Source organism: Equus asinus, chromosome 17, assembly GCF_041296235.1.
Source record: "Equus asinus isolate D_3611 breed Donkey chromosome 17, EquAss-T2T_v2, whole genome shotgun sequence".
In the NCBI taxonomy this organism is placed as follows: domain Eukaryota; kingdom Metazoa; phylum Chordata; class Mammalia; order Perissodactyla; family Equidae; genus Equus; species Equus asinus.
The window spans coordinates 2203152-2230009 of NC_091806.1; the positions used below are offsets into that span (position 1 = coordinate 2203152).

The following is a 26858-nucleotide window of genomic DNA, read 5'->3' on the forward strand; positions in this document are numbered from 1 at the left end:
CATGAAGGGGCGTTAGAGGAAGCACTTGCAGGTGCTGATCGGCTGCACGGGGGAAACTGCCCCTTCCAGGGTCTCGGCTCAACCAAGGGCACCGGGCCTAGAAAGGTGCTGCAGCCCTTAGGAAAACTGCTCATTCTCGGGAAATGCTGGAGTCCCACATCCAGACTGAGGGGTGCAAGAGGGTGCTCTGAAAAGTAACGTGAAATTACCCGCAATAAAAAGCAGAATCTATCAATGTAGTGTGTTTTTGCTCTTTATAAAAGGATTACATGCTTATTGTAGAATGTTTACAAAATTCAGACAAGCAAAAAGAATTAAATGACAAACACCTGAAATTCCATCACCTGGAGAAAACTATTGGTAACACTCTCTGTATATAAACAAATACATTTGTGTGTGTGGATGTGAGGAAGATTGTCCCTGAGCTAACATCTGTGCCAATCTCCATTTTCTGTGGGACACCGCCATAGCGTGGCTTGACAAGCCATGTGTAGATTCGTGCTTGGGATTCAAACCTGCGAACCCTGGGCCAGCCCCCAACAAATGCATTCTTTTTAATTAGGTTTGAGGTATATACTGTAAGTCTGGTTTTGTAACTTACTTTTTCATTTAATAATAGATAGTAAATATCTTCTCGTCCCATTACATATTCTTCTATGTCATTCTACAACCAAAGTATGCCATTGGAAACAACCTTAATGCCTAATCACGGGCTCAGCCTGGAAGGTGTCAGGATGCCCCCGTCACCCTGCAGGCCACACCGGAGAGGGTTGAGCAGTTCCCAGTCAAGGGTTATTTTTAAAACATGGTCTCTTGAGGGGTGGGGGATAATGAGGAAAGGTAGAGATAATCTAATCCCACTTATTAAAACAGAGAGCTAAATTCTGGCTCTGCCATTATCCAGCTGTGTGTCCTCGAGCAACCCGCTTAAGCTCTCTGTGCTTCAATGTCCTCATACGTAAAACCGTGGTTAAAAATTGTACCTACCTCATAGAGTTGATCTAGAAATTAAACAAACATATGTAAAAGGCCTAGCGTAAGTAAGTACCCCCAAAACATGACTCTGAGTATCATTCTGCGTTCTCACACCCCGCTTGGCTTATCCCCACCAGTGCAAACAGCATGCTCAATTTTAACTGCCTATTATCTGTTTTCCTACAATAGACTGAAGTCAGGGACTGCATCTTGTGCAACATTATATCCCAGCACTAAATTCAATGTCTGGTACACAGTAAGTGTTCAATGAATATTATTTAAGTGAATGAATAAATAGACAGGTGGACAGAGGATGGATGAACGAATCGCTCATCCAGGCTTCTGAACGGAGATAACTAGTGTTTCCGTGAGCTGACAGCAGACTTCTTTGCTTTTGGCTGAACTCAGGTTCTCGTTGGCCCGTAATCTGCACACACAGGGTGGTACGCGTGCTTTCTGTGGGAGAGAGACCCACAGCACGCTCTGCGCACCATCCTGACTTCGCTTCCCTTTTTTTGCTGACTTTGCCCAGTGCCTCCTCCCACCAGAGAAGAAGAGTCACTAATATGAGTCATCACACTTCCGTAGGTCACGTGGCCCATAACTGGGTCCCAGCGGGATCACTGTGCCTTCTAAAAAGGCCATCTTCACTCACATGCCACTTTCCCCTCTTTGATTACTTGTCCGCTGTGCCACTGAGGAGGCAAATGGACTCTGAGTCTGCCCTCAGAGTCACTGCCAACTCTCCTTCTTGGCACCGTACCATCTGGACCATTAGGTACCTACATAGCAATCGTGGTCCAGTGAGGGCCCCAGTGCTGCCGGACATCCCTGGAAGTCACCAGTGACATCCCCACCACTGTCCCCTTGGACATGGATCCTCCTGCAACCACTGTCACCAGAAAAGACAGTTGTCTATCACGATGGAAATTCTAAAATCATACTGACATCCCATTTCTCACCTTTGAGGCTGGCAAAAGTCCAAAATAACATTCTGTGGCAAGGCTCTGGGGAAACAGTACCCTCCTCCACACGGTGAATGCCAAATGCATGGAGGAGGAGCTGGCAAAGGCTGGCAAAATGACATGCACCTCCCTTGGATGCAGCAATCCATGTTCTAGGAACCCCAGCGATACGCTGCAAAAATGCTAAATGCTGTATGCCTGAGGCTAGTCATGTAGTATTTATAATAGAAAAAGGCTGGAAACAACCCACATACTCATAAACTGTGGTAATCTACACAATGCAGCTATATGCAACTGTAAAAAGGAATAAAAAACTGGCTTTATACTGTCAGGGAGTGATTTCCAGCATATATTAAGAGAAAAAAAGCAAGGCAGTTAGCAGTGTTAACGGTATGCTACCTTTTGTGCAAGAAGGGGAGAGATATATAAACGTACATACATATTTGCTTGTATTGTTGAATATAGAAAACAGATGGAAAAACGAAACCTGTCTACATGTCCAGCAGGTGGTTTAACAGCACAGACAAGAGACCCGCCTCAGTCAGCGTTCACATGCAGGATTCTGACTGCACGCACCGAGGGATGTACTCCAGGTCAACAACAAGCACGGTCGTCAGTGGTCTCAGTGTCAGTACAAATAATGCTATTGCTATGTTGTACAATTATATTATCACATAAAATAAAGCAAATAAGTGATTAGGTTAAAATATTAGGAAACAGGATTTTCACCATGAGAGAAAAGACATACAAACATAAAATTGAAGAAGTTAATTAAACCACCCTGGAACATTGCATTTAAATCTGAGTATCAGCATAAACTCACTTTTTTCTTTTTTAAAAAATACATATTTCCTAGCTCCATCCACTTAAAAAAAAAAACCCAAACCTAGTAACAATGATATTCCAATAGCAAGGAGCACCTCAAGTGCCCAGACTGTGGTCTCAGACCAGAGTTCCTAGGAGAAACGGCTGATTCCAGATCTGGGGTAGAAAATGTACAAGAAGAGCCTGAAACATCTCCTCATGTGAGAAATCAAGGCGGTCTTCAAAGACTGGCGTGGGCACGTCAGAACACGGGACACAGGGGCTCCCGGGGTCCTGCACGCCTTAAAATGAATAATGACTGAAATGGATTAAGCCACACAAATAAATAAAAATACCTAACTTCACAATCACACACACACAGATCACCAACAGGGACTTCTAGGACGTCCACTCACTATTTTGAAAATTAGCGAAAGAAAAGAAAAAGGCATTTCTCTAGCCTTTCCTTTCAAGGTAACCAAATGGTTGAGGTGGGACAGCTCTGCGCTCCTTAGATGCCAAGATGCCTCCTAGCATCACTCAAAGTGGCAATGCTGGCGCCTCCTGTGTGACGCAACGGGAAGCACACAGCACCTCCTGAGAACATCACTGAAAGACTTCAACACCACTGCCAAGGCCCCTCATCGGGAGACCCTGGCTTAGCTCTCAAAGTCTCCTTAGAAAATTTGGAGGCATTACTCCACAACTGCCCTACAAACTACACTCACCATCAGGAGACGGGGCAGGCGGTTTCTTTCCTGGATCAAATGTGCAGAGGTGACACTGCGGTCACGCCTACTTTAAAGCTCAGCATTACTCTCTCCCAAGAAGGAGGATGGTTTAAAGAAGTACCACGTGTATACTTGAGCCCCGGTTTTTTCCTATTCTGTAGTTTCCCACGAAAGAAGGTCCCTGGTAGAAATGTGTGTCATTCTCTATGTTTGCATAAGAAGGGAGAGCAGGGAGAGAATGTCCACAGCACACTTGTGACCTTCTTCCAGCCCTCCTTCCAGCAAGGCGTGTTCGCAGCTCTCTGCGGCCTCCTTTCGGTCTGGCCTGGAGAGTTGAGTCTCCCCTGGGATGAGTCAGGTGGACGAGGCAGCAGACATGAGAGCAGCAAGAGCACGTCCAGGAGTCGGGAATCACGTTGGAAACATCTTCAGCGTGAGGATCAGCGTCCACCCAGGCCTCCACCAAGACAGGTACTTCAGCAAAAAAGGACAATCACTGTCCCGTCTACAGCGGGGGTGGGGAGAGGCTCTGGAAGAAGGTGGCTTCAGCCGGCTATGCAGGCAAAGGAACCGGCACCACGGCCTGGGAAGGTCCCATCTCACGCTTAGACGCTCTCTTATCACATGTCCAGCTCAGAGCCAGAGCACCAAGCTTGATGCTGCTCTTCCCTCCCCTCCTCCCCATCCAAGCAATCCCGAACCGTCAACTCCTCAACTCCGCTCTTTCATCTCTCAAATCCCAGCCTCTCTCTGTCCTTAGCCTTCTGCGTTCAGTAAGGTCTCCATTATCCTCCCCTGCCTCTGGCTGTGTCCTTCCGCCAATCCTTTCCCCAAACTACAGCTAAAGAGAACACTGGCTTTCACCTCTTTACTGAGAGATCTCCAATGTCACTAAAACGTCTTGAGGATGTAGCCTAAACTCCAGGGCACAGCTTGCAAAGCCCTTCAGGGTCTGGCCCCCGCTCTCCCTCCGATGGCTCTCTGAATCTTCTCTCTTCGTCTGCCTCTCTCTCCGTGTCTCTCATCACACACTTACATACACACAAATACATACTCGTACACACACACTCCTATACACTCACGCACACCCCTACACACTCACGCACACCCCTACACACTCACGCACACCCCTACACACTCACGCACACACCTACACACTCACGCACACACCTACACACTCACGCACACCCCTACACACTCACGCACACACCTACACACTCACGCACACACCTACACACTCACGCACACCCCTACACACTCACGCACACACCTATACACTCACGCACTCACCTACACACTCACCTACACACTCACGCACTCACCTATACACTCACGCACACCCCTACACACTCACGCACACACCTATACACTCACGCACTCACCTACACACTCACCTACACACTCACGCACTCACCTATACACTCACGCACACCCCTACACACTCACGCACACACCTATACACTCATGCACTCACCTACACACTCACCTACACACTCACGCACTCACCTATACACTCACGCACACACCTACACACTCACGCACACAGACCTACACACTCACGCACACACCTACACACTCACGCACTCACCTACACACTCACGCACACCCCTATACACTCACGCACACCCCTACACACTCACGCACACCCCTACACACTCACGCACACAGACCTACACACTCACGCACACACCTACACACTCACGCACTCACCTATACACTCACGCACACACCTATACACTCACGCACACCCCTACACACTCACGCACTCACCTATACACTCACGCACACACCTATACACTCACGCACACCCCTACACACTCACGCACACACCTACACACTCACTCACACACCCCTATACACTCACGCACACACCTACACACTCACGCACACCCCTACACACTCACGCACACCCCTATACACTCACGCACACACCTATACACTCACGCACACACCTACACACTCACGCACACCCCTACACACTCACGCACACCCCTACACACTCACGCACACACCTACACACTCACGCACACACCTATACACTCACGCACACCCCTACACACTCACGCACTCACCTATACACTCACGCACTCACCTACACACTCACGCACACACCTATACACTCACGCACACCCCTACACACTCACGCACACCCCTACACACTCACGCACACACCTACACACTCACGCACACCCCTACACACTCACGCACACCCCTACACACTCACGCACACCCCTACACACTCACGCACTCACCTACACACTCACGCACACACCTACACACTCACGCACACCCCCTACACACTCACGCACACCCCTACACACTCACGCACACCCCTACACACTCACGCACACACCTATACACTCACGCACTCACCTACACACTCACGCACACACCTACACACTCACGCACACCCCCTACACACTCACGCACACACCCACACACTCACGCACACACCTACACACTCACGCACACCCCTACACACTCACGCACACACCTATACACTCACGCACTCACCTACACACTCACGCACACACCTACACACTCACGCACACCCCCTACACACTCACGCACACACCCACACACTCACGCACACACCTACACACTCACGCACACCCCTACACACTCACGCACACCCCTACACACTCACGCACACCCCTATACACTCACGCGCACACCTATACACTCACGCACACCCCTACACACTCACGCACACACACTCATACGCACAAATACACTCACACACATACACATTCATACACTCATATAACTTACACACACCCATCATACACACACATACACGTATACACTCAGTTACACACATACGGACTCATACACACTCACACACACATACACACACACTCCTCCTGCCAGACTGAGGTTCTTGCAATTCTGTAAACCCCATGCTTTCTCTTGCCACAGGGCCTTAGCACGTGCTGCCCTATATGGCTTGACCTGCCTGCCAGATCCACTTAGCCCTTTCAGTTTGCTGCTTGCATCTCAGCACACACATCACCTCCTCTAGCAAGTCTCCACCGACCTCCCCTCCGTGACCCCCAGCCCCATCCGTGCTCCCAGGGTCCCTGTGCTTCTCCGTCACAGCGCTCACCATGCTGTACTACAGCTGCCTGGTTACCCCTCCATCTACCAGGCTGCAAGCTCCGGGAAAGCGAGGAATGTGTCTTTTTAATCCTTGTATCCCCGCAACCTGACACAGCACATGGCTGCTCAGTCTGTCGAGTGAATGAACGAATGAGTGGATGAATCCACAGCTTTACAAGTCTGCCATGAAAAGGGCACGAACTCCCCAGTTCCTTGGCTCCATCATGCCACTTTCAATAATCACGGCATCACGGCCCCCTCACGTCTGCCTGCCAGAAGTCAAGTGTCTCGCCTGCTCCCATCCACGACCTCAGAAAACATGGAGTCGACCGGAGGCCCCGTCCCACACTCACCGGGGTGGATCAGGCAGGAGTCACACTCGTTCTCCTCGTTCCTGCAGCAAGGGATGGTGTACCCCACGACCTCCTTCCGCCCGGGGCAGACGCATTCGATCTGATCGTATTCGCAGCACTCGCGACACATGATGTTCCACTCGGCTCCGGGGCAGCCTTCGTTAACGACCGTGTACTCTGGAACGGGAACCAGCAGGTGAGGACGTAGGCCTGGCGGGAAGGGCGAGACCCACGGGTGCTCGACTGCTGAGGAGCAGCCAGGCCCAGCCTGGGTGACAGAGAACACTGCGTGCATGCTTCCCAGGCCAACGTTGGCAAAGCGGACTGGCCCACCTCAAAGGGCGTTCAGGACCACCCCCTGGCACACAGATGAAATCTGTTAGAACTGTTATTCATTTTTTTAATTTTTTTAATCAAAAAGAAAGAAGGAAAAGAAATCATGTTTTATCAATATATAATCTAAGTGGATTGATAGATATATACATAAATAGCTTATACACAAGTATACATCTCAACTATCTACAATCATTTCTATTTTTGCTGGGGTGCATCAGGCCACGGCTCACAGCTACTTAGGTTGTGCACTGCACAACTCCAGGAGGAGCCACTGAACCGCACAACTGCATGGTGCAGCCCAGGCCCTTGGGCCATCAAGAGAGCATGCAGACCACTTTCCAGACCAGGCCATTCAAGTGAAAAGGCCGCTGCCAAGGACGGGCCAAGCCATTTCCTCCAGACTCGGCTGCTCGATTTCTCAGCATGCCGTGTTTATGGTATCTTCAAAGCTAAAACCAACAGCAAAGACAAAAAGTATCTTAATTAGTATGTTTGGGCGAATTTTGGTGTTCACAGGAGTGAGCTCACTGGCAGAGCTTCATTCAGTCCGAAATGCAACTGAGTGTTCTTTCCCACGAGAAAAAAAGTATTCCTTCCTGGGTAGGATTTCTTTCTTTTTTTCTCTCTCTTTTAAAACGTACCTTTAGTAAACGAAAAAGACAAAAACATCTGGTAAAATCTATAAGAGGAGCCCGTGGGAGGTGGCCCAGAGGAATCCAGGCTGAGAAACAGACTTAGCTTTGATTTGCTCCTCTTTCTTCCCCACACGCCACTTCTAAAAATTGTGCACAAAGATGAAGATTGAGGCAGAAATAGGTCACCTATCCGAGGGAGAAAGTGAATCTGGGTCCCTGTGAGGCTGTCCCTCCAAATCCCGGGCAGCGATCCCCAGCATGCTCTGGGGGCCAGCAAACCAACCCCAGCACCTGTGGGGGCATCTACCCTCTTGAATTTCATAGTTGAGTTTAGCTTTCTATTTTCTTCCCTCGAATTTGAAGTCCGACACAGGGGTGATCATTCTTCATCTGCCAAGGGGAGCCCTTTAAGAAAGCCATCACCGTCTAGTCTCAGCCTCAGGTCATAAGAACATTCTAGAATCACAGAAAGGAACGACGACTCACATAACAAGGGATGGTTCTCTACACTGAATAAATTTAGCTTTATGAAAAATTTGCCCACTTTTTTCCCACAAACACCGGTGGATCAGCAAAGACCCTCACACTGGCACTCGGGAATGAGCCCGAGAGCACCGTGGCCTTGTCACTGCTGAGGTTGTGTTTCCCCCGGGCCCTGTGAGCCCTCTGGGATGGACGCCAGGGCTGCCTTAGCAGAGCTCCCCACGTCTCCACAGTTGGCTGGACGAAGTGAATGCCTTCTCAAGTCCAGATGAGAACGCAGCAGTTAAAAGTGAAGGGGAGCAGAAGAAAACACGGGGTAACCCTCCACGATCTGACATTTGGTCGTGAATTCTCGGACATGACACTTACACATGAGCAACAAGATAAAAACAGATAAATTGGACTTTATCAAAATTTTAAAAAATTGTGCAACAAAAGGCATTGTTAAGAAAGTGAAAAGACACCCTATAAAATGGGAGAAAAGATTTGCAAATTATATGTCTCATAAGGCTTTAATATCCAGAGCATATAAAGAACTCCTACAACTCAACTACAAAAAGACAACCCAATTTTTTAAATGGGCAAATAGCATGAATAGACATTTCTCCAAAGAAGATACAGAAATGGCCAACAAGCTCATGAAAAGATGCTTGACCTCACAAGTCATCGGGGAAACACAAATCAAAACTACCTCACAGTATTGGGATGGCTACAAAAAAGGAAACTAAGAGTTGGCAGATGGAGAAAAGTTGGAATCATCATATATTACTGGTGGGAATGTAAAATGGTGCAGCTGCTGTGGAAACCCGTTTGATGGTTCCTTCAAAAGCTAACTGTAGAATTATCACGTGACCCAGCAATTCTCCTCCCACATATATACCCAAAACATCAAAAACAGGGACTCAAATGGATTTGTATGCCAATGTTTATTGCAGAATTATTTACAACAGCTAAAAGGTGGAAACAACCCAAGTGTCCATCAACAAACGAGTGAATGGGGCCGGCCCAGTGGTGTAGTGGTTAAGTTTGCATGCTCGACTTTAGCAGCTCAGGTTTCGCAGGTTCAGAGCCCTGGTGCAGACCTGCACACCACTCATCAAGCCATGCTGTGGTGGCGTCCCACATATAAAATAGAGGAAGACTGTCACAGATGTTAGCTCAGGGACAATCTTCCTCACCAAAAAAGGGAAAAATGAGTGAATAAACAAAATGCGGTATGTATGCACAATGTTGTTTAGAATGTGGAATATTATCCAGCCATAAAAACAAATGAGGTTCTTATACAACCTACAATTTGGATGAATCTTGAAAACACTACACTTAGTGAAAGAAGCCAGACACAAAAGGACAGATATCATCCTTAAAAAATTTTGGAAATAGTGGTGATGGCTGCACAACACTGTGAATATAATTAATGCCACTGAACTGTATACTTAAAATAGTTAATATAAGAAAGTTTATGTTATATATATCTTACCACATTTTTTAATGTAAAAAATAGAGAAAACAAAATGGTTCAAGGCTCAGGCAGTGGAGTAGACAGACCTGGGCCCGGGGTACCACCCCACTACACTGGGCGCAGGACCTTAACTACGCTCCTTTCTGCAGTCAGCCTCAGTTTACCTTCCAGTAAATGAGTACACTTTATCCGACCCAGAGGCCTGTGCAAGGACTAGACAACGTCTATCAAGCACTTCCCAGCGCCGGCGTGCAGCGAGCATTCAACAACCAGCAGCTTAAAAACGGAAACAGCACAGGGCCCCGTCTCCCAAGGCTCTTACTTTTGAAATCAACAGCACGTCAATTTCGTACTGAAAATGTTCACATTGTTTCCCACTGCATTTGGAACAAGCCCCATGCGCCTGCCACGGCCCACAGAGCCCTCCCTGCCGACCCCTCCACCCTTCTTTGGCCTCTGCTTCCCACCTTCCAGCAGTTTCTTGAAACCCCCAAGCTCTTGCCCCCCTCACGGCCTTCACATCTGCTTTTCCCACCATCTCTGTCGCAACCTTTCAGGCTTCATGTCAATGACACCTGCTCTGAGCGGTCCTCACCCACTTTCTCATCTGAACCCCCACCTCCGCCATCCCCCTCAGGGTCGTCCCTATCACAGCATCCATCCCACTTGTTTCCTTTCTCAGCCCTTAACACAACTGAGAATATTTTCTATGTTTCCACTTACTAGCTTGTTGTCTGCCTCCCTTGCAAGACCATAAGGCAGCAAGAACCACATCTAACTTGTTCACAGCTGCTGGGGAAAGGCCTGGCACGCAAGAGGCGTTCAATAAATACTTGCTGAATGAATCGGCCTTAACTTGAGAGCCACCCTCCCTTCAATAGTCCAATATTTCCATCCAGGGGGGCCAGCTTGGAGCTAAAGCCCAGCAAACCTGGCCCGCCCCGTAATTTGCCAATATCAGAGCTGGGGCACCTTCCCTCTGGTGGTAAAGAGTTTGGAACAGCAGTTCGGGTGACCTAACGTGGGTCCAAATTCCCTTGCCACAGCCCCACATTGTCCAGCACATGATTTCTCCACTTTCGGAACAGCAAATATGCGGTGGGGTGTGGCTCGTGTCTCACCCCTTCCCTCCCTTCACCCTAGAGCAAGCACTGCACCCTTCTAGGTTTTCTAAGAATTCATAAATACTAATTAACTCCTGGGCTGGGGAGGCACCAACAGGATACAAGTCATTTCAACTTTTGTAAGACTCTGTTCTTAACTGTGGAAGGCCAAGTCAGGGCTGCGCGGCTCCAGCAGAGGGCAAAGCCTGCTTCTCCTCCAGCAGACTCACCCCGTCACGCCCGGCCACGGGACACTGCAGGCCTCTCTCCTACACAGGAATTAAGTCCCTAAAGTGCCTTCAGAGGCATTTCTCCTCATTTCAAGGAGCAAGCCCACCTCTGCCCTCCCTGGCCCTTTATACTAACTTTATAGGTAATGTCCAGAGTGTCATATCCTCTTAGCCAAAGGCAACGATCCCAGGGAGCCCAGCTACATACCGTCCTCCAGGTCAGCCAGCCGGCTCCTTTTCAAGGAGTCTGTGTGTGGCAGACAGAATACAGGCACCCAAAGACGTCCACATCCTAGCCCCAGAACCTGTGAAAATGTTACCTTACTGGCAAAAGGAATTTCGCAGATGTAACTAATGTAAGGATCTTGAGATGGGAAGAATAGGTTGGTTTGCCCAAGGAGGCCCAATGCAATCACAAGGACCCTCAGGGAAGGAAGGCAGTGGGGTCAGAGTCAGAAAAGGAGAAGCGACGACAGAAGCAGACAGTGCAGGGACGTGCTTTGAAGATGGGAGGAAGGGACCACGACCCCAGGAATGCAAGCAGCCTCCAGAAGCTGGACAGGGAAGGAAACATTCTCCCCTGGAGCATCACAAAGGAATGCAGGCCTTCTGACACCTTAACGTTAGCCTCCTAAGACTCATTGCAGACTTCGCACCTCCAGAAGTAGAAGACAATAAATATGTGTGGGTTTAACTTACTAAGTTTGCAGTAATCCGTGACAGCACCCATAAGGAACTAACACACTGTGTCTTCTCAAAAGAAGGGTCAACCCACAGCAAGTCATTTAATCATTCTGTTCCTCAGTTTCCCCACTAAGCACCGTGCCAAGACTGTGGGTAAATTGTGAAAGTCTTCTTTCATTCCACAAGCATTTATTGAGTGGCCACCACGGCCCATGTAGGAGGCTGGGTGCCAGGACCCAATGGAGAGAAAAAGAGACACCATCCCTGGCCTCATGGAACTCACAGTTTCATTGAGGAGCAGACGGAAAAAACGTCCAGGCCCCAGGCACGTTCATTCATCCCTAATGCTTCCGTTGAATAAAACGTCATTTTTTTCATTATAAAACACTCTGCATTTTAATATGCAAGATTCCTTTTGAAAGCTTCAAAGACACATAATCACTAACTCTGATGAGGAAAATGTAGGATGCTCTGAGAATGAACAAATGGTCATGAAGGGACATTAGCACCAAATCTCCCAGAGTCACAGGGTTAGGGGGATATAAACAAAATCACAGATAGAAATCTATCTATTTGCCAAGTTAAGACCACTGCCCAAGAATACGGAAGGGATGGGGGAGGCGACGGTTTTAATGGTCTCATAATCCAGCCCTTTCCCCTCTGGTCTGGCAAACCCAGCCCTCTTCCTCCCCCCAGCTTGAACAGAGACAGGAAAGTGCCCCCAAAATATATGCGTAAGAAATAAACAGATGACTAAACTATTCTATGAGAAATATTTAAAATTGACCAGCTGAAGAGACTTAGAAACACAATAAGCAGACAAAAGCAATCTCCCGGACTTTTTCCCTCCATTGATTGGAATTACATTTGTAAGAAGGGCACGTTGGGCATATGGCTTTAGCTGTACAAATATCAGGGAATTTCAACACAGTGCTAAAGGCCAGTTCCAGAAACTAGAGAAATACTAACAGCAGTGGAAGCTACCTACCGAATGTTTTCATATATGCACACTCAAGCATTTCAGCATTTGTTTAGCTAAAGTGCTTTTATATTCTTTATGCAGTTTAATCTTCAAGATGATCCAGCAAGGTAGGTAACACATTTTCTTCGAGGTTAAAATGCTCTAGTCCAACCTCCTCACTTTACAGCGATGAAAAGGACTAGGTAGGTTAGAAGCAGAGAGAAATGCCAGAGCAGCTCTTTTAGGGGATGAATTCTGAGAGGAAAGGGAGGCCCCCAGAACTGCAGGCCTGGCCCAGGGGGAGGTGAGCAAGCCTGCCGCTCAGGGGAACGGCCCAGGATGACCTCCAGCTTCACCAGCTCCTGGAGCTGAGCAAACCCTACTTGGCCTTCCACAGTTAAGAGCACGGCCTTATAAAAGCTGCAGATGAGTTTTACCCCGCCAGTGCTGCCCAGGCAATGAGCACAAATAAAGCATGAAGAAGTCAGGAGCACGCCCTGGGAGAAGCCGGGGCGCCAACAGCTAGAGCGCGTGCCTACAACCACAGCGCAAAACTGAGCTTTGAGTTCCAGGCACCAGGCACGTTCGTTCATCCCTAACGCTTCCATTGGATAAAGCATCATTTTTTTCTTTATAAAACACTACACATTTTAATATGCAAAATTCATTTTGAAAGCTTCAAAAAACAAAGTCATAAATAGAGGACTAAAGAGCATTCAGAAATAACCTTAACATCTTGTTGTCTGTGCTTCAAGCTGTCTTCTCCCAGTGGACACAGAGACGCAGGTATAGAGACCGCTGACGGGCACACACAGTCTTCTTATCTCTCAGAACCGGTAACGTACTACGTTTTGGTTTAGAAACTGCCTTTTTTCTTAGATCACGGACATTTCTCTTGACACTGAGTAGTCTTCAAAAGCGATTTTAAATGGCTGCATAATTATGCCATGTCTGCAAGGGCTCCCTGCCCCCTTTTTAATCAGGGTGTACAAATATCAAGAGAGTTGCACACTACTTTGGTATCATAAGCTTTGCCCAAGCCCTTCTCTCAGCTGCCACGATTGGGGGCAGCCGTGCTCCCTCCTCCTATCCAAGTGGACAGGCAGTTATATTGGTCCAGCTCTGGTTCTTCCAGATTCACTTTGGAAAATAGGAGACATTTAACGTCTTCAGCCTGTTTCATCAAGAGGAATACTAAGGCAATGACAACAGTGCTGACCAACAGGCCCGGTTCAGCTTTCATACAGGAGGTGAACAAGTGAACAGATGAGTCAAAGTTGGCTGTCATCATCATCATCGTTATTTTGCACAGCCCTATATCGGCCCGACAGTTTGCCTTAGGGGGTCCAATAGTGATCTATTTCCACTGCGGACAAGATGGAGAAAACAGGGGCTGGCCCCGTGGCCGAGTGGTTAAGTTCGTGCGCTCCGCTGCAGGCGGCCCAGTGTTTCGACGGTTCGAATCCTGGGCGCGGACATGGCACTGCTCGTCAGACCACGCTGAGGCAGCGTCCCACATGCCACAACTAGAGGAACCCACAACGAAGAATACACAACTATGTACCGGGGGGCTTTGGGGAGAAAAAGGAAAAAATAAAATCTTTTAAAAAAAAAAAAAAAAAAGATGGAGAAAACATCAGCCCTCAAAAAGGAGCTTAGCTCCACAGACGGCAGGGGGAGCAATGGCGTCCCCTTAGCACGGTCCCCAAGCGCCACGTTTCCAACAGTAGATTTTAAGGAAATAGGTTGGCATGGCTGTTAAGGTCAATCTGAAAAAACTCAGTGGATTCTTTATGAAAACAAGGATCAGCCTGTTCCAAACATGATTGAAACATCCGTTGTCAGACCAAGACTACCCCAGAAGGCGGCAAAGAAAGGCACGTCTATCATGCTCCTCCTTGATGTTAGAACCTTTCTTTCTGTCCATCAAAAACTGCACAGTCCTCCCATGTAACCACATTTAATTAAAATGTCTACTGAGTTTTTACCATCCTGCATTCTATAAACCTTCTGAGACCAGAGGGAGAGAAAAAGCCGTATGAATCAGAGAGCAGTTAGGCAGCTTGGGCTCCTCACTCATCCTCTGTCGCCCCCCCTGCCTCCTCTTGTGGTGTCCAAACTCCCCGAGGGATGTCTAACCAGCACACAACATTCCTGACGGCCCGAGGGTCTGACCGCCCACTCCATGGGGCCGATGACAGACAAGCGAATCCCAGGCAGGAATGACTGTGAGTCAGGGTGATGGAATGCTTCCTGGGGCCCTGGGTGACGCTCAATCTCCTCCTGAGCCTTTGAGAACCATCCCATCACCAAGCGACCCTCTGTCCCAGCCTGGCTGGATTCTCGACCTCAGTGACTGGGTCTTCCCCTCTCACAGCTCCTCTTGATAACGAGATAATGATAGCTGGAGAGTCAAGGCCTTCATCACTCCACACCGTGGCTCCTATTCATCCTCCTCTACTCCCTGGGTCCCAGCACTCACTGGGAGCATATCTGAGCCCTTAGCACAGGCCAGCTCACTGAATCATCACAGTACCCTTCCATGTATTATTTTCTTCATTTAATAGATGAGGAAACTGAGAAACAGAGAGAGTAAATAAAACGCCCCAGGTGGCACAGCTTTCAGGTGAAAGAAGAAAGATCAGAACCCAGTTCCTTCTGGGGCCAAAGTCTTCTTCCTTTCAACACACTACCTTGATTCTAGAGAGCTCACACCCCTGACTTTACAGATTAAGAATGCAGCATTGGTGCAGGAGACACACTTGGGAATCAGGCCGCCCAAATTTTAATCCTGAATCTGCTCCTCTTTTATGTTGTTGGACAATCACAGACAAGACAGCTTGCTGCAGCTTTTCCACAAAGCCTCAAGCGGACGGAGGTGGATCGATGGGGCTGTTGATGTCCCTGCAGTTGAAGAAGACAATGAGCATAAAGGGCCTTGGAAGACAAAGTGCCTATTTGTCCAAACATTAGCAGTCTTCTCTGCAGGATAAACACCATCACACCTTTGGCTAAGACACAGATGGCCACAGGAGCGAGGATGGGGAGCGGCAGGGCCTCCTCCAGGGCCCCCAGACCTGGCGTTCCAAGCAGCCTGCTCGCGCTTAAATCAAGGCCTCCGGGCCCTCCCCTTGCCTCTAGCTCTCCTAGTCTCTTTTTTGAACATCCCCTCTTCAGACACCTATTTAAAGAGGACATACCTGCTGCTTCTCTTCTGGAAATAAAAATTCTACATTGACAGCAGAAGGGAAAAACCCAAACTCCAGCATCTTGGAAGAGCCCCCAGTTGCCATTATCCTCAACAACTGCGGTCTGGAAATCCTTGAAGGACAGCTGCTTCTGGGTTGTTTCAAATGTTGGAATATGAGCTGAATACATCTTATTTTTTATTAGCATTGGCTACTAGTGAAATAACTTAACAATGCATCTCAAAGTACTTGGCAGAGACCTCAGCAAACGTCCTATCAACTAAAGCAATAGAACGCCTAAGTTAAAAACAGCGAAACTTAAGCTGTACCCCAAAAATCCAATCCGGATTCCCCCGGATCCAAGAATTCTACAAACTACCCCACCTGCCCCCAGGCTTCCATACCTTCAAACCTTCTGAGTCAGTGTGTCAGGGCTACATGGGATCTTGGGGCCACACCTACCCCTTGCCAATGGCTTCCAGAGTTAGTGCTATTGTCTTACATCCCGGTTCACCGACGCCAAGCAGAAGCCAGATTTTTCTTCTACCAAAGGCAGCTGGCCAACAGCAGATGTCAAGTGTGGAGGGATGTTGAACAAGGGTGATAAATTTATAACAGTACGTCCGATAGCTCACTAAGCCCTAAGCGGGCAGCAGCTTCAAGCAGGCTGGCCCTCGTTATAGCTACCTCCCGCAGCTCTGCAAGCCAGAACAAGATGGAGGGGAACTGCTTTTTGCCTGAGGATTTCTGGCCAGCTCCGCCTCGAAATCGCAACAGGTGGTGATGAGCAATGTCTCATGTTTGGGAGGCAACATCATTGACCAGAATCACCTCCTCCGCAAGACGCCATCCCCACAGCCCCTGCAAGAAACGACCACTCGTCCTATTTCAACCACGGAGAAACTAAGGCACAGCACGTGGATGGCATTTTCCCTAAGGCTGGAAGGTGGATGCACGACAAAACCAAGGGGAGAAAGCAAGCCTCAGAGGGAGAAACTTACGGTGAATCTCCAGGGAGTTTTCTTTCTGACACAGAGTCACAAACGAATAGGACAGGACTGTGGACTGCAGTGAAGTGGGCCTCAAGAGGACCATGTAACTTCCATCCTACTATAGATAGAACACCCAGTCCTTCTTCTCAATTCCTTGTGAAACGTGTGCCAGTGGGGAACACAGCAAAAAGGAGAGGATGACTTTCATTTCCTGAGTGAGGCTTCTTTTCAAGGCATTACACTAAGCATTTTAAATAGATTGTCTCAGTTATCGTCTTGCAATAAATCCCAAATCAAGACACTATTATCCTCAGTCTACAGGTTGGAAGGTGGTAAGCCCACACTAAAGAGGTTATGTAACTTGCCCAGAAAAACCAGCCATAAATGACAGAGCCAGGACTCAAATTCTCACAGCTATTTTAAACCATAATATTCTATACCCCACGTATATACATATTCATACATACACACACCTAAATATATACACATCCCTGCCTACGCTTTATTCTTCTGGGTACATGTGTATTCAACCTTGACCACATCCATACCAAGACACCTATATTGAAGATGACTTCTATAAACATGACAAGCGAGGGCTGAATCTTTGCTGAGCAGCACATGGGTTACTCAAGTCTCCCTAGGCAGGATGCCCTTTAAAGAAACAGCTGGTTTTATCCTCACCCATTGCTACTGAAGTCATCCAGTCTGAAACAAGTCTGGGCAGAGGGAGAGGCAGGCAATGCCGGGGCCAAGGGAGAAGCTGTGTTGCATGACAACAGGAACAATATTTAGCGAAGGGAGGAAGAAAGTAGTTCCCAGAAGCAGCACACAAGGGGTTGATGAACAGCTCAAACACATGTGCTGTCTCCACGGGATACAGCCCCAATGTAAACAGCCCAGACCACTTCCGGGTTGTGCAAATCAGGGTCATGGTGACTGAGCGATACCAGAACACGAGGGCAAATAACAAGGGATTGGAGACAAGCCCCTCTGTGCGTGCGTGTGTGTGTGTGTGTGTTAGAGAGGGAGGGGAAGAGGAGAGGGTTGTCGGTGATGAATGGAACTTGGACTCAGAGTTCCCCGGGATTAGAAGGATGCTCAAATATTCTCCTTATTTTTGAAGAGACAGTGTGACTGTCACCAAGGATACGATCTGGTTGGGCAGTCAAGTTGCAGCTTTCATCGCTCCCCAGAACTGGCACATCACCATGGGCACTCATCAATCAGACTCACGCCTCAGACTGCCCAGTGAGCTCAAGCCAATCACAGTAAAGCAACCCGAACATGAGAAATGCGTTTCCTTGACAAACCATGCGGGTCAATGCTGGCGAGGATCATTCTCACGGCAACATGAATGGGATTGTCTCCATGGTTCTTTCAACATCTGAGCAAGTGTTAAGTGACCGGGATGTCAGACTTCCCACTATGCCTCAGCAGAAGTCTGAAGAGAAGCCCATGTTTTGCAGACTTTCAAATTCCCTTCGTATCCTGTCTTCTATAACGGTGAGATACTCTCCAACGTTTTATTCGTTATAAGCAAGAGACCAGAGTTTTCCAACCTATACTCCAGGGAGCACTAATTCCACTGTACGGTGTAAGGTCTTATGTGAAGACGGATTCTGTGGCCAAGCAGCTTTGTAAAATGCTCATCACAGCTCTCTTCACTGCAGCACTTTGTACATTGTCAATCTCCACATCCCCCAGACTTATTTCATCATCACATCCTAGGTTTTATTTTTGCTGAACATCTCCCAGAATAAGTATCCCGTGAAACCCACTTTGAGAAATGCCGGGCTGGACCATAAGCTCTCTCAACAGACTGCGAGTGCTTACAGAAAAGGACTTTGTCTTATTCATCACGAGATCTCCAGCGCCCGGGATCATGCTTGGAACCTGGTAGATGCCTGATAACGTTTGCTGGCTACATACACGAATGGGGACATGTGAGGCACGTGTGACTCCCAGGGTAAGGCTGTTTGCAACAAAGACTGATGTTAGAAACATCTGTTGCTGTGACCTTTTGGAGTCTGTATTCTGCAGTTCAGGGAATCCACTGGGTCCATCACTGGTGAATATTTTTGTTTATGCGGTTTCTATCTCAGTTCCATACAGGCCTGGGATGCTCACTGTTCTGTTCTCCCAGTGAGTTGGCCCGGGAGCCAGGCTTGCCCAGAAGGGAGGCCAAACACCATTTAGAAGCAGGCAGTGAACCACCCACTACGAGGCAGAAAGCCAGACCCAGAAGTCCTGCAACAGAGACTCTTCACACGCGCCCAGCCCTCCCTCTGCTTGCATCCAGGGGAGCCGGAGCCACACTGGAAAATACGGGAGTGGATATTACCGCCGAGAAGCTAAGCTCAGGCAACTTGGCCCAGGACATCTCAAGGGTTCTCCATCATCACTGCTGACTCCTGAGGTGGGATCCCATGACATGCAGGTTAACCGATCATCTTCAAAGGAATCTTACGAAGCAAATGGACATGGAACTGGGTTTGAAAAACATTGACACCTTATTTCCTCAGATTCGTCAAATGATTCATTTGATTGAAGCAAACCAGGGAATATGCCCCTCCGTGTAGTGGTTTTCCATTAAACCAGCTGGAATCGGTTTTTGCCTGACGATGAATTCAGCTGATGAGGACGACGGCGGCCTCTCCCAGGAGCTAACGTGCTGCCGGAACCTGTTCTTCACTCTGTTCTGGCAGCAGCAGCCCTGGTTTTCCAATCACCAAACCAACTAACCAGACTTCTCCTTACATGGATACTTGCTGCCAGACCACTAACTCAACCCTCTGAGGCAGCCGGAACCTCAGAGGGCGGTGACAAAGACGCCCACACTGCAGGATTGCAGGCACTTCCCCAACTCCAGGGGTAGAAGGGTGACAGAAGTCGACGTCTTCATTTTGCTGCTCAGCAGAGGAGGCACTTCGCCCAACCTCTTGACCTAAGACGCAGGACACCAGTGTCTGGTAGACGGTACATCCTCCTTCAAGGTTGAAATGAATTGGTTAAAAGCCATCTTAGTATTAACGGATGGGGATCACGTCTCTGTCCCCTGCTATATCCATCAGCTGTGCTAAGCCAGAAAGGAAGAAAGAGAAAAAATGGTTTCCCTTCTTCCTTCCAGGCCTGCTGCTACTGTTCCACAGCCTAAGACAGAATAAACCCATAAAGGAGGGCTACACAGTGTCAGCGCCAGATCTGAAACTTGTCTCATCCTTAATTCTGTCCCTCAGCAAACAGACATACGATTTTGACTAGAAAGGTTGACCATGGGACAAAGAGGTCGTCACTTACTGTCTAACCAGAGTGAGATGCATGATCCTGTGGACAGCCGTCCCAGACACGGGTTGGATTTTTGGTTTGCTTAGCACCGTTTCCTCTAGGGAATGGCCCCTCCTGAGTTCCACATGTTGCAGTCTCTCTCCTTTCTCCCGCATCCACTCTGCCTCCACAGCAGTGAGCCTGTGACCGTACTTAGGCCATTTTGAGCACTTGGAACGTCCAAGGGATAATCAGATTTCTTTACTAACAACATGGTCCTTTCTGATTTGGCCAAAATACAGCAGCAGATCTACCATAGCGGGACCCTGTGTTTACTGTGGCAGTGCTGTCGAGAGTCCCAGGGCACGTGTTATGGAGTCAGACACTCTGCCTTCAAAACACCAGCTATGTGCCCTGGGTAACCACCGAACCCCTCCCCGCCTAAGTTCCGTCGCCTGTGAACTGGGGATCATAGCGCTACTACTCACCTCTGTGGTCTGTCATGAGGATTAAACAAATATACATAAAGCATACAGGAGAGTGCTTAGTATCCACCACAAACTCACTACAGTATTTGGAGCTCAAGTTACTCAGCTATGAAAGCACAGGAACTCCCTTCAAAGAGGCTTCCGTCCTCGGTGTCTCCCTCATCCAGGGTGAGGAATTTGACCGGCAACCTGACCTCTTCCACCCTCAACCTCCCACCTACCCTCACCTCCTCCACCCTCAACCTCCCACCTACCCCGACCTCCTCCACCCTCGACCTCCTACCTCCCCGACCTCCTCCACCCTCAACCTCCCACCTACCCCGACCTCCTCCACCCTCGACCTCCCACCTACCCCCACCTCCTCCACTCTCAATCTCCTACCTGCCCCCACCTCCCCCACCCTCGACCTCCTACCTCCCAGACCTCCTCCACCCTCAACCTCCTACCTACCCCCACCTCCTCCACCCTCAATCTCCTACCTACCCCCACTCCTCTGCCCTCAACCTCCTAGCTATCCCCACCTCCTCCACCCTCAATCTCCTACCTACCCCGACTTCCTCCACCCCTACCTCCTACCTACCCCCACCTCCTCCACCCTCAATATCCCACCTGTCCCCACCTCCTCCACCCTCGACCTCCTACCTACCCCCACCTCCTCCACCCTCAATCTCCCACCTACCCCCACCTCCTCCACCCTCAACCCACATGGGCTGTGTGTCTGTCTCACAGATAATTGTAACCAGAAAAATGAAAGGACTAGGGTTGGGTGGAGAATAGTAGAAAGTCCCATTGATTAAGGGCGAGTGGGATATCTCTAGCCAACTCTATCTCTGCCTTCCTTGAGTGGTTTTGTTTATAGGTATGAGGTTGGTTTTTCCTACATTTTTACTTCTTTCTCTCTGTTATAAACCTAATGCTTTGGCCCAGATCTTATGATGACTGACAAACAGAATTCCTTAAACAGAGACCAGGCTTGGAATCCGACAGGCTGTCTGCCACTGATCTGGTAGTTTTCAAAGCTCCCGCTGGCCCCTGAGTCCTCTGCCCCGGAATTTGGGAGCCAGAAAACGTAAATACTGTGTTTCCCTCACTTTAAAAGAAAATAAGAGGAAAGGGAGCTGGGCTCTCGTGACTTTCAAATATCCACAGAGTGAGGGTGACAGGTCCTCCCACATGTGAGGGCAGGAGGGCACAACCTTCCCTCACTTACGAGCGGAATGGCACCTTTCCCAGTGTGCACACACCCCAAATAATCACGGCTTCTAGAGCTGGTCCCAGGGAGGCCGGTAGAGAAGTGTTCTCTTGCATCAGGATTGTCTACCCCTAGTGGGACAGATGGAAATAATTTTCTGACTTAAGGCCAGTCATTAGGGTCCCCCAGACCAATGACACTGTTATCTCAGGCATTTCTGTCTAGCCAATAGAACCCAGATGGAGATAAATTTAAGTCAAACCCGCAGCCCATGTCAGTGGCATTCCAAAGCCCTCCCTAAGACTTCTGGATATTTCTGAGGGTCTTACATGCTCTAGGTCACCTCTGCCTCTGGGCCCCCATGTCCAAAGGTACTTTGTCCTCAGCTTATTGACCCAGACAGAATACCTAGACTCATCCTCAGTTTTCACCAAAAGCTCCCTCTCAAGGGCCTTCATGAGAGTAAAACACTTTACCAGTTGGTGGTCATAGGGGTGAAACTATATGCCACAGAACACACTCATTAAAATATACTGACATTCCTTCTCTTAAAAATCCTGCCAGCTGCTCGCCCCTCGCTGGCGTTTCTCCCCATTCAGCACTCCGCTTCCACCTTCTCTGTTACGCTCTCCCTTTCTGCCCCACGCCTCTCTGGAATGGAGGTCAAAAACTCAGATGCCAGCAGGGACTAACCAGTGACATATGTGTGGTTGAAAAGGTGGGGTTTCAGGCCATAGAGAGGATCCAGCCTGCCTCAAAGTACTCAAGTTCAAACCATTTTTAGGCACTGGGTCCCACTAAATACTTCCGCAGGCCTTGCCACCCACAGGCAAGGGTTTGCAGACCTTCGGCACTATAGTCTCCCCCTTTGCCACAGCCACTCAAGATAGAGCAACAGTGCCACCAAAACCAGAGGCAGCAAGGCCTCTCCCCGCCATGTGTGTCCTGAAGCTGTGCCAAGGTTAGATGCATGTCAGCATAATCAATCCTTCCGACAGACAGGATGCGTGAGCTTAAGGCAGCCAGGTGCTGGGGAGCCCGAGCTCAGGAACGAGACAGTGTGGGGTCGCCCAGGCTCCACTACTCTGCCTGCGTATTCCATTACTATTGAGGCAAAATAAAAATAACATAAAATTTACTATTTTAATCACTTTTAAGCGTACAGTTCAGTGGCTTACACAACCATGACCACCATCCATCTCCAGAACTGTTTCATCATCCCAGACTGAAACTCTGTCCCCAGCAAACACTAACTCCCTGAGCCCCCCTCCCCCAGCCCCTTGTAACCACTGTTCTACTGTCCATCTCTGTGAATTTGACGACTCTAGGACCTCATACAAGCGGAATCATACAGCATTTGTCTTTTCGTGTCTGGCTTCTTTCCCTGAGCATCACGTCCTCAAGGTTCATCCATGTTGCAGCATGTGTCCGAACTTCATTCCTTTTGAAGGCTGAATAATGTTGCATTGTATGTATATGCCACATCTTGTTTATCCATTGATGGACATTGGACATTTGGGTCGTTTCTACCTTTTCGCTATTGGGAATAATGCTGAAATGGACATTGATATATGAACATTTGTTTGACTCCCTGCTTTCACTTCTTTCACGTATATACACAGAAGTGGAATTGCTGGATCAAATGTTTAATTTTTTGAGGAACTACGCCTGTGCATCCTTGAACAGGTCTCAGAACCTCTTAAACCTCACCTGTAAAACAAGAATAATAATAACAAGCCCTCCTTGTTAGGGTGGTCTCAGAATGAACGCATGTGAAGCATTTGGCTCAAAGACTGGCCACATCATAAACATTCATAGGTGTTTAATCTCATGGTCCTCTGAAATCGAGGTCCTCAAAGTAAAAGAACCCTAAAGTCACCCCCAGCTCCCCAAACCCATGACGCCACCATTAAGTCCTTTTCCTGTCCGAGCAGCCAGAAGCTCTCAGAACACATATCAAGGAAACACCCTCTTCGTGGTCCCCACAAAAACCCACCCCTGCCAAGAAGGCCAATTTTCATAGCTGTCTCCTTGGAATTTGCTAACGCATCCCATTATAAACCAACATCTCATTTTTCTTGCCACTCCTTCCTCCTCACTTTCTTCCCACATTCCCTTTCTGAGCTGGCTGCTCCTGCCCACGGAATATCTGTGCTTCAAATCATCTTCCCCAGTTCATTTTATGTTTGTTCCACCAGCTAATGTCTGTTGGAAGCAACACTTGTGAAGTTATCCATATTAAGGTTCCCTTCCCAGGAGTCACATAATTTAAACGAGTTTTTCCTCTTCGACAGAATCCTGCTGGCAGGGCTACTGCGCTCTGGTGAAGTCAGCGGAGCTGGGCTCTCCCTCACAAGCTGTTTGTGCTGGAGTATCACTTGGCCTCGTGTCTGCATTCTCATCCCCACACGGATCCCGTGCCGACGCACAACAGCAATCTCCCGTGCCACCCCAGTGGATGTTTACGTCTCATCAAATACTTGTTCTGGGAACGTAAATAGAGGAAATATGCTTCCAGGCTTTTCTTGACAGAGCCAGATCCAGAATTCCAGCAGGGAGTGGACTCGCTCACGACTTGAAGAAATATTTTCCTTCTCCACTCCGTTCCTCCGTCTTCCCTCTAAGCATGCATGCTCAGCCACTGACATATCCTCGCAGACGCACGAAGCTGCTCCCTGGTTCAGTCAGCAGCTGGGCTGCCAAGAAGCCACACACCCTCCCTGAGGCTTTTCCCCAGCAAAAGGTAAAAGAGATTCTCGGGTCAGGAACAAAGGGGTTTTCAGATCCTGGGCAAGAAAAAGGGGGGGCAGCTGAGCTTTGGTTTAAACTTTTATGGGTTTGAGGTGTCTCACCTGCCACGTTACTTAAAAAAACCAAGAGGGGAGCATCCACACAGCCACGAATAACCAAGTCAGTCCTCTGAGCCCTGGTGCGAGGGAGAAAGCTCGCTCCTCTGGACCCCGGCTGGACCCCAGGCCCAGAGGCTCTACTCCAGAAGGCAGAGACGGAGCAGGATAGAATCTTAATGCAAAGTCGTCCACGCGCCCCCAGGCAGGCGTCTGGGGTTCTGCACCATCAAGACCCTCATGGGCTCCTTCTTCCTTCATTATTGTCTCTGGGCTGCTCCAGATGAGGCAAAAGTCAAATGAAACACTCTCGCCAGCTTGCAAGTGAAACACCAAGGAAGATCTCACCTGGGGCAGGCAGGCGATAGGTAGATGGAAAGTACAGACCAAAACGGGGGCTTTCGTGTGTCCCAGCTCCTCACTGGGCACAGAGGGATGTGCCTGACGGTCAGGCGCCCCTTCCGCACTGTTGCCCTTGCCAGCCCCCTCACCCTGTTTCATTCTCTGACACTTGCCGCTATTTGCAGCAGCGGGCACCCACCTCTCAGACACAGACAGGTGACGGGTGACTAGCCCAGAAGGGGAGCAGCAAAGGTTCCCACGCCCCTGCTCCTGCAGAGAGCTGTCCTGCTGTGTCATATCCACACAGGTCAGCCAGCCCTCACCTCATAAGGTCTCACCTGAGCGCCTGACACCTCGGCCCTCACCATATAAGGACAGATGCCCCTAAGAAGTCCCCACTTCCCTGGCTTCTGCCCTCAGCTGGGTCAAGAGACTCCCAGGAGCTCCTTGTCTCCTTTCAGCCTCTCTTGCCCAGGAAGCCCATTTGACTTGGGGTTTGTGGCTCAGAAAATGACATGTGACAATGCAGAAGCCAGAACTCTTTCTAAACAAACTCACTGTGCATCCCCCGAAACAACTTGTACTTTTCACCTCAGCTTTTTCTTCTTTCTCATCCTCGTCAGGAAGGAAGTGTACACACGTTGAGTGGGTACATCTCCTAGGCTGGGCTCTGTGCTGATGGGATGTGATCGTAAGATTTCATCAAGCCAGACTCCCAGGAGGAGCCCCCTGCCCCAGCCCTGCCCCTTCCAGCTCACCTCTGCGGGGCTCTTGCTGGGGAAACGGCTGTTCAAGTTGAGTGGGGAACTCAGACTGGATGTGGGGGTGTGGGGAGGGGGGGGCGGGGCGCGGTTCATGCTTTAAAGAGAGGGAATTGAAAGGAGCAAATAACAGTGGAGCTGGTACCCCTTCTTGAGGCAGTTCAGTCCCACAAGTTGGGATGACAAAACGGTGTCTCATTCTCAGGAGGGCGGCGAGCGCTCCAGCACCACCAGCCAAGCCCCTAAGACTGTGACTAGAAAGAGGCATCCGCCACCCCCCCCCACCACGCACCCACCAGCACTATCTCTTGGGACCCCCGGTCCGGTTGCCTCCCAGATCCAGGAGGGAACCCCCCCCCCCCAGGGGGCCCTGAACGCTACTCACAGTACCTCTGGGCAAGGACGAGATGAGCAGGAGCTGCAGGAAAGCCAGCCCCAACTGCGGCCACCAGCCCAGCTCCATCGTCCCCGCGGCGGTGCCCGAGTGACTTCGGGGAGGGACCGGGGAGGCCGGTGGGCAGGCGGCTCTTACAGGGACCTCCCTGAGCCCCAGCTGAGCGGGAGCTCGGGTTTCAGCTCGCCAGGCTCTCCCATCCTCATCCAAGGGGAACCACCTTCAGCCGGAGCGACGTCAGCCCGAACCTCTCCTCTCCGCCTTAACCCTTTCGCGGCCGGGAGGTGTGGCTACGCAGGGAGGGTCAGCTGTGGCTGGAAGAGACGCTGTGGCTGGAAGGGAGGCTGCGGGGCGCGCAGGCCGACCCAGGTCAGGCTGGGTGCCCTCAGCAGCGTTGGGGGAGGGCATCAGCTGGCAGCACCCTGAATGGGGGCAGAGGTAGGCGGGGCTGTGGGGCCGCTCAGGTGAAGCCTGAAGCCCCACTCCCATTCCCCATCTCCATTAGGAGGCTGCAATGGGAGCTCCCCTGCCTGATTAAGAGCGTGGCCTTTCCGGGTTGGGGCACCAGAGATG

At 49.5% G+C, this 26858-nt stretch overlaps 1 protein-coding gene across 1 annotated transcript in view; it reads right to left on the reverse strand.

Moving 5' to 3' along the window:
• Positions 1–26555, reverse strand: part of PAMR1 (peptidase domain containing associated with muscle regeneration 1) — a 72717-nt gene extending 46162 nt beyond the window's left edge. The window contains exons 1-2 of the mRNA XM_014851033.3: positions 26282–26555; positions 6928–7104 (exon numbers count right to left, since the gene is read on the reverse strand). Of these exons, the coding sequence (XP_014706519.1) occupies positions 6928–7104; positions 26282–26354 (250 nt within the window). The 5' untranslated portion in view covers positions 26355–26555. The remainder of the gene's footprint in view (positions 1–6927; positions 7105–26281) is intronic.
• Between the last annotated feature and the right edge of the window lie 303 nt (positions 26556–26858).